Source organism: Branchiostoma lanceolatum, chromosome 17 (genome assembly GCF_035083965.1).
Source record: "Branchiostoma lanceolatum isolate klBraLanc5 chromosome 17, klBraLanc5.hap2, whole genome shotgun sequence".
In the NCBI taxonomy this organism is placed as follows: domain Eukaryota; kingdom Metazoa; phylum Chordata; class Leptocardii; order Amphioxiformes; family Branchiostomatidae; genus Branchiostoma; species Branchiostoma lanceolatum.
This window is the reverse complement of record NC_089738.1, coordinates 4,772,231-4,785,164: the sequence shown is the minus strand read 5'-3', so window position 1 is coordinate 4,785,164 and position 12,934 is coordinate 4,772,231. Positions and strand designations below refer to the sequence as shown.

The 12,934-nt window shown below is 39.9% G+C and overlaps 1 protein-coding gene across 4 annotated transcripts in view; it reads left to right on the top strand.

Annotated features, from left to right (window-relative positions):
- LOC136422571 (UDP-glucuronic acid decarboxylase 1-like) overlaps positions 1-12,934 on the top strand; it is a 32,141-nt gene that overhangs the window by 11,521 nt on the left and 7,686 nt on the right. The window contains exons 1-7 of one of the 4 annotated variants that reach the window (XM_066410362.1): positions 2,083-2,348; positions 8,777-8,813; positions 9,447-9,490; positions 9,849-9,875; positions 10,900-10,963; positions 11,515-11,695; positions 12,607-12,671. In XM_066410362.1, coding sequence (XP_066266459.1) covers positions 2,191-2,348; positions 8,777-8,813; positions 9,447-9,490; positions 9,849-9,875; positions 10,900-10,963; positions 11,515-11,695; positions 12,607-12,671 — 576 coding nt within the window. In that variant the 5' untranslated portion in view covers positions 2,083-2,190. Of the gene's footprint in view, positions 1-2,082; positions 2,349-8,776; positions 8,814-9,446; positions 9,491-9,848; positions 9,876-10,899; positions 10,964-11,514; positions 11,696-12,606; positions 12,672-12,934 lie in introns of those variants that run through there. The other 3 variants (XM_066410363.1, XM_066410364.1, XM_066410365.1) reach the window with 3 other exon arrangements.

Below are 12,934 nucleotides of genomic sequence, written 5' to 3'. Positions count from 1 at the left end.
TTTGCAAGTTCTGTGTTATACATGTATCTAGCCTGGGTGCCATTCTATTTTACCGGGGCCCCTACACTCGCTACTTTTTTAGGGTAGCGAGTGTAGGAGCCCCGGTAGAAAATAGGGTAGCGAGTGTAGGAGCCCCGGTAGAAAATAGGGTAGCGAGTGTAGGAGCCCCGGTAGAAAATAGGGTAGCGAGTGTAGGAGCCCCGGTTAGGATGGCACCCAGGCTATGTTATAATAATCTCTCCATTGCCATCCCTCTGTTGAAAATATCTGGCAGCGCCATGGTGTCAGGTGACTCCCCTGCAAGTCTTCACCTGCTAGACAAGTTGTAATCCCATCCAGATGATGTATATTTGTGTTAGAGTAGAGTTCAGTCAAAGGAAGGGTTAATCAGGGAGATATAGCATTTCTTCTATTAAATTTATGTAATTATTAGGTACATTGTACCTTGCAGAGTGTGTGTATATGCCCTTACAAGTAGGCCATATTAGTTTGATTGTATGGATGACATCCGCGAGCGCATCAGTATTTGTCCGATTCCAAAAATAAATAAAAGTTTTCCACCATATTGTAAATCGTAGAGAGCAGCTGCAAAATGATCATAATATATCATGATGCTGTAAATCGCAAAAAAAATATTGAAAATGATTCTAATGTCGTAGATCACCAAAGTCAAAAAAGAGGATGTGAAAAAATGAAAATGAAGAATCTATCATTCGCTACACTACACTCTTTGTGTTTAGTCATCTGGTCAACCTTCCTGACCACATACATTTCATAATGAAGGCATCTTTTTTTTTGCTGAATTTTTTTTTATTCTCACGCTTGCATCAATTTTGGGGTTCCCAGAGGATGTCATCCATTTAATCAAATCATCATGGCCTTGTATAAGTTATATTATAACATGTTGAAAAGAAGGTTGTCTGGTGTTGTCTAAAATACCATAACTTTATGCAGCCATGTGTGGAAAACCCATCCCTTGCTGACCTAGCACATCTGGTGTGTTTCAACCCTCCAACTTTACCAGTCTGCAAGCATGATTTATACTTGGCAGAATGTTCGTAAAATTCCTCCCCTTCCAAGTTCAAACCCGGGTCAAGTCCATGCCTGGAGGCCTGGGATTTGGTCTTATGCAAATGTAGCAACCTTGATGTCGGCAAACATGAACTTGAGCTGCCATCCACAGAGTTTGTTGAAACCGTTTGTTTAATATATTCCTTTATTCTCAGACCTTGAGTCCTGACACAGTCTTCTATGTGATGTATAGTACATGTCCTTATATTGGGTGTCCTTAGGGAGATCTTTAAGACAAATATTATTGTTTGACCCATCTCTCTGACCCTTGGCTGTCACTCACAAGTCCTGGGAAAATTCCAAGCACACAAACTTCTTTTTCCAAAAGAAATCTTAAACTTTTTAAAAAATATTTGAGCAACAGGTCTTGTAGTATCTCACTCAACTTTAGTGCAACAACAGGAATGAGGAAATAAACACTGTCTTGGTTCGAGTTTGGCTATTCGTAGAAAAAAATAGTTTACATAGTGATGTAACAAATGTTGACCAAACAGTTGTGTTCATTGGTGCCACCAAGGAAGTGAAGGCCCCACCCAGGGTCAAAATGGGCTATCTACTGTATACAAATGAGGGTCTGCATGCTCTGTTCTGTAAGGCATTATTTTCATTTCCCGTAATTCATAAGGAAGCCATCTTGTCAACATAATTAGTAGCAAGGCGACCAAATTTTGTGTGTTCGCCTTCCTTGATTTTATCGTTTCAAACCCCCTTGGTAATACGTAGGGGGTCTTCTGAAACTCAGCGTAAGGCGTTGTTGAGACCCCCCATGCACACCCTTGTAGATGTAAGAGGGAAGCTCGGTGACTCTGTCTCCAGATGTAGAACATGTGTGATGTACTGTAAGCTTGCAGACAACAGCCAATAATTGCCTGGCGGGTCCCCCACTGGGGTTCCAGGGGTGGTAGTGATTTGCTGGCTTGCCTGTCGGCACCATACCCAGTCACATGGCCAGCCGCTTGCTAACAGCTAGTTCCTGCAGCTGACTGATACAGCAGAGGGAGTCGGTGCAGGTGGACCTTCGCGGCTGCTGCTGCATCTGCTTAACTCTCTTTCCCCCCGGTGGTCCCACCTGTGAACACTACCATGAGCGTGTGCGGAACTTTGAGTTAACCAAGTAACATGCTTCTGGTGAAGGCGTTTGTTGGGCTTTGGATGTTCGGCTGCATCACGGGCCTAGCGCTGAACTGGGACTCGCTAACGAACTTGTACCGGGGATGGAAAGGGGACGACAAGAATAAATACTACAGGATACTGTTTGAGGATGGGTATGAACTAAGGTAAGTCGGAAAATGTAATGACTCTGTGAAAACCTCTGGTCAAGGGAGCTGCCTAATTCTAAAACATCCGGTTGATTTTGAACTGGCCCTACTCAGTACTTTGTGTATTTAAACTTCTTGTAATTACAATGGATACAACTACTGACAGTATTTTGTGGCTACAACTACTGGCAGTATCAAGGAAGTAAATAATCTTGTCTAAAACATCCGGGTAATTTTGAATGCCCTCACTTTCAGGCGTTGAAATTTCTTGCAATGGATACAACTACTGACATTGTTTTGTGGATACAACTACTGACAGTATTTTGTGGCTCACAACTACTGGCAGTATCAAGGAAGGAAATAATCTTGTCTGAAACATTCTGAATGCCCTACTTTGAGCCATTGAAACTTCTTGCATTTGGATACAACTACTGATAGTATGTGGATACAACTAACTACTCAGGCAGTCTCAGGGCAGGAAATAATCTTGTATGAAACATCCGGGTAATTTTGAATGCCCCACTTTGACTGTCTAAAAAATGAAACTCCTTGCAATATGGATACAACTACCACCTTGTAAAAGAGTGTAAGAACACTTAAAGGAAATCTCAAAACCAGACCAGGACTTGTCTTGATTTCTTAAACTAAAGTTTGCCACTTTTTAAATGACACTGGGTGGATTTTCATATACAGTGTACTGTTGAGTGTTACTATACATAAACATGTACATGTAGCATGGAAGAATTATTTCCTATCACTCCATCACAATACTTGCTGCTGTTCTCAGATTGATATGATTATTATTTAATAGGATTATGATTTTCAAAGGCCAGCACCAGCTGTTTGCCCTTGTAATCCTGTATCGTATTACCAGATTATGTACCCAGATTAGCAAGCTTTCTTTTAATCAGTTATATGTGCCTGTGAGAGAAAACTTCATCCTATAAAAAAGGTAGAGACTATTGTAATGAAGTGACAGTCTTGCAATATAAATTTGAATTGAATAGACATACAGTCAAACCTGCCTAGGCGACCACCTTTTCAACGCGACCACCTGACCATGGCGACCGCTTTTTCTCGGTCCCGAAAATTTTCCCCATAGGCACAAGCATTTAGCGGCCTGCCCAAGGCGACCACCCCTCCAACGCGACCGCGACCGCCACGAATTGGGAACGCACAGAGCACAATCCCTGGCCATGGCGACCGTGTTTTTCCAGCGTGTGGTGACATCGAATTTTGCTGCCGGATTTCGCGGAAATGCTTTTAAGACCTTGACGGACCAAAATTGTGTCTCTGTCTTACTAAATTCCGCTGGAAAATAACTTAGCGGAGGGCAAAACGTCGGTCGAGACATGTTGTTCCTTGGTCCGCGACGCCATCTTTGTTTCAGCGCGGCATAACGCTGACTTTTCTAAATCACGACGCTTCTGTGTATGAATATTTAGAATACTTTCATCTTTAATATTCTTATATTCTAATTATTTCCATGACTCTCACAAACCTTTATTGGGCGCTGCTTGCTTGAAACCGCTGACGCTGTGCGTTCTGCTCCAGTGTTACCTTTTGATGCGGTCGCATGCTCGGCGGCGGTATCAAAACTCCCGTTTTCAGCCTTCAGTTGTCAGATCAAACTTTTTGCCGCTTTAATCCAGCGGTCGGCGCCCAAAAGAAGGCTGGGGTCAGCAGGTGTTTTCTAGGGATTAATGTCTTAGGCCTTAAAACCTAGATTTTATGTGTGTGTGTGTGTGTGTGTGTACTCTTACTAACGTGTGAATGCGGGAGGGCGCTGTTTTTAGTCAAAATTATGACGAACATTTGTACACGATGTAACGGTATACAATATTACAACGATAACAGAAACTGTAATTTCTGTAGGATCTTTCTGTCAATGAGAATTGAACCTTGTGGGGGTCATGCTGTCTAAAATCACATAATTTTTCATCCATCTACGTAGTACACTGTATTTGAACACCTCGACCTGGAGACATGTTATGATTGGAATCCTCTTCATGGCGACCACCTGTCCATCGCGACCGTTTTTGCTCGGTCCCCCGGGTGGTCGCCTTGGGCAGGTTTGACTGTACCTTCTAAAGTTCTATACATGTATGCAGACAAAGTTTCTTCATTGTACACATACTCTCCTCAGAGCTAAACAATTAATAAATGAATGAATGAATAGATTTAAAAAGCCTGACAGTGGATTGAAATTTTAATCCTCCAAGCCCCTATTTGACCACAACCATGCTTGGATTACAATGAAAAGTTGCGATGAATTTATAGAAAACTTTCGACAAGGCAGAACCAATCCTGGAGTGATTGGGGCTTTACGTGTACATTGTATACCCTTTTCAATCACCGTAACTGGTTTTATCCGATTTGACAGTTTATTTGGCTTAAAGATAGATTTTGGCACTTTCCTTATGAGGGTCTGCATGGCTCTTTTCCGTAAGGCGTAGGCAGCATATTTTGATTTCCCGTAATTCGTATGGAAAGCCGTCTTATTCATGTAATTCTTAGCAAGGCGACCAAATTGTGCATAGCTGCCTTCCTTGATTTTAGTGTAATAAAGGGGTTTCTTTTGAATTCAGTGTAAAGCGTTGTCGAGACCCCCCATACGGACCCTAACATACACTTATAGGCCTGCCTCCCTATTCTTAAAGGCTTTATTTGATCCTCCCCCATCACTATAACCTCTTGAACTACATTGTACATACAAGAATACATTCTTGTCTACTGCACTCTAACCTTTGTTTAATGGAAGTCTTTGCTTAACTTTTAAAGTTTTAGTTGTTTAAATTTCTACAGTTCGATACTCTCTCTGTAACCGTCAGTGCCATCGTTAAATGTTATCCCAAAGAAGTCGTTAGCCTTTGGCAACAACAGTGGATCCAAACAAACCGTCACCATGGTGAGATACTGGGTATTGCTGCCAAAAATGGCACCACCTCTAAGTGCATGCCAAGTCAAATACTTCCTTTATCATGGAAAGATCTTTGTCAGACATCCATATATGGCTTACTTAAGGTCTTTCTGGCATCGTTAAGTTACTGAAAACCTGAAAGCATATTTTCCTACCAAATTGTCATAAAAGTATTTTTTATTGTATGACTATCTGTACTAATCATCTAATATTAGATTAAGCCACGCCAATTTTATTTGTTGGCTCTCGGATTTTTTTAAATGATGCTAAATTGAATCATTAATTTGAGAACAGCCTGAACGCTGTACATGTACCTTGATGTACCTTGATTTCGGGGGTGGGGTGGGGGGGGGGGTAAAGACCTGAAAAGACAATAGTAAGATGCATGTTTTCCTCCTAGCCTTTTTTTTTCATCTTCACTGCTAATGCTAAAGTTAGTAAACTGTAACTTCAAAATGTCCGACAACCAAGAACCTAAATTTTTGCCGCCTTCATGCTCATGTACTATGAAAATTAAAATGTGGTTTAAATTAGGGGGCTACTATTTCGCAAAAGTGGCAGTTTTTGCTGAACTAGAAATATGGAGACGGTCTATCTGAATGTGAAAATTTTAAAATTTAGAAAATATCTTAATATTTCACTGTAACTCCCCCCCCTGAAGTCTGTACCATGACTATCATCATGCTACTGTACGTAGTATAATTGTACTAAGTAAAGGTATATGCAAGCAAACATACTTAATGTCTTAAAGTTTGTACTTTGAGGTCAGAAGACACGTCTGAAAGTTTGTACTTTGAGGTCAGAAGACACGTCTTAAAGTTTGTACTTTGAGGTCAGAAGACACGTCTTAAAGTTTGTACTTTGAGGTCAGAAGACACTAAACCCCTAGCCTCCAGTCTCCACACAAATATGGACTATTGAAGAAAAAAACATTGCAAAAATGGACTATTCCCATTGCAACATGTGCAAACTTCAAGGGGTATATATAGAGTTAGAGTCCAATGATTGACCAAATTTTGTGATTTCTGTGCTTAGATATGACCGTCTCCAGATTTTGAAATGTGTATTTTACAAAGTAGGTACGCCCCCCCCCCCCCCCCTCCCTATTAAAATATGGTACCACTCTGTAAGGCCACCATTTCTTGGTTAACGGAATTTTTAAAAAAATGCTAGATTGGAAAATCAACAGGAAAACAGAATCCCAGGAATGTTTTTACTTTGATGCACACAATTTCAGGGTATGAACAAGGTCAGGTGCACGTTTTCACCCCGGCCTTCTGTTTTCATGATTTAATGCTAAAATCTATGTGTAAAACAAAATCCGTTAACCAAGAAATTAAATTGGTTTGGCCTAAGGTCTTGGTTACTGGTCCTCACCATGTGTGTCATTAAGATTATCAGCAACATGAGGCTAGAGTGATGAAAGACACAAAGACAACGCTAAGATCAAGGCCTACTCCCAAGTACACGTGCATATATCTTTCATCTTCCATTAAAAAGTAACTTCTTTCCCCCCCAGCTGCCAAGTCAACTTCAAACTTCAAACAACATAAACTGGTGTCAAGTTACCCCTCCAAGGCCCTCTGCGTAACCTCCCAAGGTCTTCCTCCCTGCTAGATAAATAAACGGCAGAGTAAGCAGCTTTGAACTTGGCCTCTGTTCCAAACAAATGCATGATATGTGACAGAGCATGTGGTATGAAGTGACCCCTTTGGACTGTGGCAACAGTTATAATTCAGACCACACAACCTATTATTAGTGGTGTGGATCTAAGCCCGAGTTTAGGTTTAGGTCCGGACTTGAGTCCAGAGGTTTAGGTTCAGGTCGGGACTTGAAATTCCGGACCTGAACAATTATTTTGAAATATTTTTTTCTTGTTACATGTAACATTGCAAATTGGCAGATATTTTACATGTAATTTGAAAACTATATATACGGAATTATATACAGTCAGTAATTAACACAAAGGTTCAGTTATAAACACAAAAACAGCAATGTTTTCATATTTTTCTAGTGCAAATTTCACGATCTAAGTAAGGTTTAAGATGGTTTGAAACAAAAAGGAGACAAATCTGTGTACTAGTATAAGTGAGAGATTTTTTTTTCAAGTCCAGACTTGTTTCCAGACGTTTAGGTTTTTTTGGACTTGAACCTAAACGTTTTACAAGTCCGGAACCGGTCTGGCCGGACTGATCCGCACCACTACCTATTACCCACTGTTGCCATGGAGACAGTGATGCCCTCCATATGAACCATGAAGTGATTGAATAAACAGAAGCGATGGTAATTTAGCATAAATGACATTCCAAGAAAAACAATTTTTACTTTTAGTGTCCAGAAGTAATCTCTGAATCCAGTTGTATAGAATGAATACTTATTGTATTCAAAAATTGTAATACCTGGATGTCTAACCTTCATAAACGTATCAAGAAAGGACTTGTAATAGAAAGAACTATATACAATATGTGTATTATATACAGGTATGTACTCATGTACTACATGACTTGTATAATATTCAATAACTGTACTAACAATAGTCATTAAATTACTTCAGAACTTCAAACTGCAATGCTTTAGTATGGACGTGTTCTTTAGTATCTGGATTCTATTTAATCTATTATTATCTCGCAAGTATTTTTGCACAATGTCATGTACATGAATACATTTACTAGTATGAGAAACGTATAAAAGATGGGTTTCCAGGATTTCAAAGAAATGTAGATTTTGTCGACTGTTGATGCAAACCACACACTGGTAACAAATTAGTTCAGGGACAGAGATGATATCTGAAGGCCTTGTTCTGATTATTGTCTTGATAATCCAGATTGGCTTGAAAGGTACCGCAGCGCTAAACTGTATCTGTGGCTAAGTCTGGGGTTCAGGGTCAGGGTTCTCACCAGAATTTTTCGACAGCATAGGGGTCAGGTACAGAAGGCCAATGCAGCGCAAGTCACACGCAGTTTGCCAAAGACATGACCAGAGTAGGGAGCCCATCATCTTCCCCTGGAAAATTTTAGAATTCATAACCCAATGAGAGTATTTTTAAGGGTTGAATTTTGTGAAGTAAAGTTTTCCCTCTGTTACAGCCTCACTCCAAAGCCAAATATTAACTTTTTATAAGATTTATGAAGGGTCACAAGGTTATTCTATTTCTTCTATTTCAATAGTGCTGTGTAGCTCAAAAACATAATTTAATTTAATATAATTAGGAGCTTCACTGAAAGTTCAAAGTTGAACTGCAATTTGCCAACACGACAGCGGATTCAGCTCATTCCTTGACATTAAGCCTGGAGCTGATCAGTTGGTAAATCCAATTTTTGGCGTTGGCATTTGCCGTTCAACTTGTAAGTACTAAATAAGTAACTGTGTAATTGCACAAACAGCTACTAGTACTTATACTGTATTTAATGAGGCGAACCTGCTCATTTGAATAAAGGTTGTGTCTACTGACCCGAGTTAAAGTAATTGACGTGTGCATACCTTCACATCATCATGTATGACTCATCGCTGTTTCCTGTTTGTACAGGCTACGAAGGGAGGAACTCAGCAGCCAAATCAGAGAGGTGAGTACCTGATAGAGTTGTACAATTCAGTTAGTTTTAAGTTTTAACTCAACATGTTTCGGATTATTCAGTTGATATTGATGAAATCTACATTGTATAATTCGTTATTAAGGAAAGCTTTAACTGAAAATCATGGATATTATAACTAGAAATCTTGAAAGAGAAATTGGATCTACATTGTAGATAGTGCAGTTAACATGTACTTTGTTTGTTCACACAACATGTATTCGTGTTACACGTAATGTATACAAAAATCAAAATGTACATACTATTAGGACGCATTTGAACAACAGCCGAAAATGAATGTCAAAATAAAGTTAAACACAGTCTTTTTGTTCCTAACATAACAACCTTGAAAACAGCCTTCTTACTGTCAGGCCTACAGAAGAATACCATGATACAACATTGTAAAGAAATGTTATGTTGTAGACTGACCTTCTGACCAATGCTACTTCAATATTGAGCTTCATCACATTAATGATATCGCTTTTATCAGTTACTGTACAAAGAAAGAACACTTAGATGGATATCCTATACGATTGTACATGTACATATAAACAAATGCAAAAATGTAGTAAAACTAGTATTTTTATTTCTTTTCTGAACCCTGACAGTTTTGTTTCTTCCTTCTAGGCTTTAGAACCATTGGAGAAAAGACTAGGGAACTTAGAGAAAGGGTAAGTTTCTCGTCACATATCAGACTATCACAGGCTTGAACTGGATTTCATGAATATTCGAAGCTAACAGTGGCTTATTCATAAAAGCAGCGATCCTTTTTTTTGTTTGAGCATGCATGGCTACATTGTATTTTCTGAAATCATTTTTAACACTGTCATTAAGTTTTGATTCACACATATTAGCTGTTTCAGATACTAAACCATGAAATTATACATCACAATTGTATGTAAATACTACATGTATCTAGTAGTAACACTTAAAGCTCATGCTGTCAGTTTTATTGAGGTCCTGGACACAGTTAAACCACCATGACACCTGACGAATCATGTATTAAAAGGAGACGCTTTTGATTTTCAGCGATATGTCGCAAGCAGACACTCACAGGTAGATTTTCTTTTCTGTTGTTGAGAAGAGATCTTCATATTAACTTTACTTTCAAGTTTTTTTTTTTCACTTTCACTTTTTTTTTTCACGCACAATGCTGAAACATTTAGTAACACCTGTTTAGTGCCTCACTGTGTGTATCTGTGCCAACTAACAAAATCTTTGAATTGGTGAACTCAGGTTACTCCAGAATACAATTATACTATATAGTATCACATCTATATGTTTCACACTTTTATTTGCATTTCGACTGTGCTTTAGGTGAAGAGGAAGATGTAAGCTATATTATGCTTTGCATGCTTAGCTTGAAAGTTCATCTGTGTTGGTAGACATCATTCTAAAACAAGTTTTGACTGTAATTTCCACACAAAAATTGGACTTACCCAAATTTTCGACTGTACAACACCAGTCTTTGTCAAGGAGTGAGCAATCCACTGCTGGGATGACGTCACGTTATGCAGATAGCACACATGACTCGGTGAGCAGTGGATCAAAAGTAGCGGAAAGTCTGTGGTGCCCGCCATCTCTGTTGAGGGATGGTTGTAGGGTGCTAGCAATCGGATCACCTGCTCACCGAGTCACGTGTGCTATCTGCATAACGCGACGTCATCCCAGCGGTGGATTGCTCACTCCTTGACAAAGATTGGTGTTGTACAGTCAAAAATTTGGGTAAGTCCAATTTTTGTGATGGAAATTACAGTTTAAACTTGTTTCAGCTTTGCTTGCTTGTCAGGGACATGCTAAATTCCTCTTAGGGCCATATACAATATTGATGATATTTTCAGTTAGCTTAAAGATTTATTTACATTTTACAGCTTATGAGAATATGACATGATGGTTTTTAAGGTCCGCAAGCTTTGGTGGAGGTGTTCTTCAATGAAGCTGACTAACCAGTTTGCTTTTACTGTGCAGTAGCGTCTCTTACACCTACTTGGGAGCTTTCACACTGAATGATAACATGGTACCCCTGTTTAGTTTCTGATCATTGAGATTTGACCTTCAACCTTGTTCTGTTTACCTGCAGCTCGGAGGACTCCAAGTACCCCAAGGTCAAGTTCCTCATGGAGAAGGACAGGAAACGTATCCTGGTAGGTCAAAGGTCACATCAATGTAGTCAACACACGTGCCCACCTTGGCAAATGTACTAGTGACCTTTTTTCATGGAACATATGGCTGTTATTTTGAGTATTGTTCAAGTGAATGTCCTCATTCATTATGTTTCCTGCACATGAATATCTACACATATTTCTTAAATCATGGTAAATCATGGGATACTACATACATGTACGTGTAAATGAGGACATGTTCGCAGGGATTTCATTTCGCAGTAGGGAGAAAATGGAGTGTTTGCGGTGGTTTTGAGTTCGCATTTGAGACAATAGTAGTGCTACAGTCACACAATGAAACGACTTTTTGCAGTGGTTTTAAGTTTGTGGCATAGAGTTGAGTGCGAAAAGCGCGAACATGAAACCACCACGACCATTTCTGCATTTACAGTATTCAAAATCCATGCATTGTTAAAACACATTTATCGTGGTAAAATCATCTTAGAAATTTTAATCAAATGTTTTGTGTTTCTGTCAGAAAGTATAACACTGTATGCTTCATAACAGGAATGTACCATTTTCTGATTTCCCAGGTAACGGGGGGTGCAGGGTTTGTGGGTTCCCACCTTGTCGACCGCCTGATGATGGACGGCCATGAAGTCGTCGTGATGGACAACTTCTTCACCGGGAGGAAGAGAAACGTGGAACACTGGATCGGTCACGAGAACTTCGAACTGCTGAACCATGATGTGGTGGAACCACTGTATATTGAAGGTACAATGTGTGCAATCTCACCCATGCGAAAATGGTGTGTATAGTGCTGGACAGGCCTGCCATATTGATGCCAGCCTGACCCAGCATTTTGGGCATTGATGCCATCTCAGTCCACACAGATGACTTCTTCCTCAATCTAAAGAACTAATTACCATGACAGGAAATGGCATCAATGCAGCACAGTCCACAGCAATTGGAGATGCCTTCCTAAAGATTCAGCATGACCACTAGATAATTGCCGTGGCAGAAAAGGGAATCAATGTGGCACTGCTCCAACTACATTGTAATTGGTTCAAGTCTTTGCTGGGTTGACAGTTTAGGGAGGGAAATTTAGACAGCCATACATGTAATTGGTGTGAAATCACTGTTTCAGTGCCAACTCAATGCGGCTTTAAACCAGCATGAAAACTTTAAGTATCAGTGCGGCAGTGAGCAGGAGTTTAATATAACACACCACACAGTATAAAGTTTTGTTTCAGCCTTACAGTACATCAAGGACATTAATGTCCTTGAGTACATGTACAATTTTTTTATAACCCCAACCTGCCACATGTATGCAACGTGAACTATCACAAAGCACCTTATACCTTCAAGGCTATTAGCACAAATTACAATGTATGTACATATATTGAGTAACTGCTCTGTTGATAGACTTCGGTGACTGTATTTAGTACTAGCCTCCTTTGCAGCCTTCCATGAGCGCTGGCATTTATTGTTGGGGAGGAGGGCTCTATCAGGTACAGACATAACCTTTCCGGCACAAGAATCTGTCCCATACATTGAAAATCGCAGATCAGCCCTCCCCCAACACTACATAAATGCCAGCATTCATACATGTACATCATAGAAGGCCGCAAAGGAGGCTATTTAAATGTGTATCCAGTACTGATGTGAGTTTTCCTACCCTACAGTGGACCAGATCTACCACCTGGCCTCCCCTGCCTCCCCACCACACTACATGTACAACCCCATCAAGGTAAGGACACACATCTTCAGCCTCTCTTCAAGTGTTGTAACTTCTAAAACTAACACTAGACATCCGTAATGAGGGGGGGGATATAGACTCAATCACGTTTGGGACAGCATCCTTAAGAAATAGATGATAGTCGTTGTATTCTTTTTTGTACGTTTGGGAACACAAAGTGATGTCATCCCCTGTGATTGTACATAAACAATGTACATAATATATAACACCCTCCAGATTTATTTTGGACTTTCTATTGCACTTTGGACTAATGC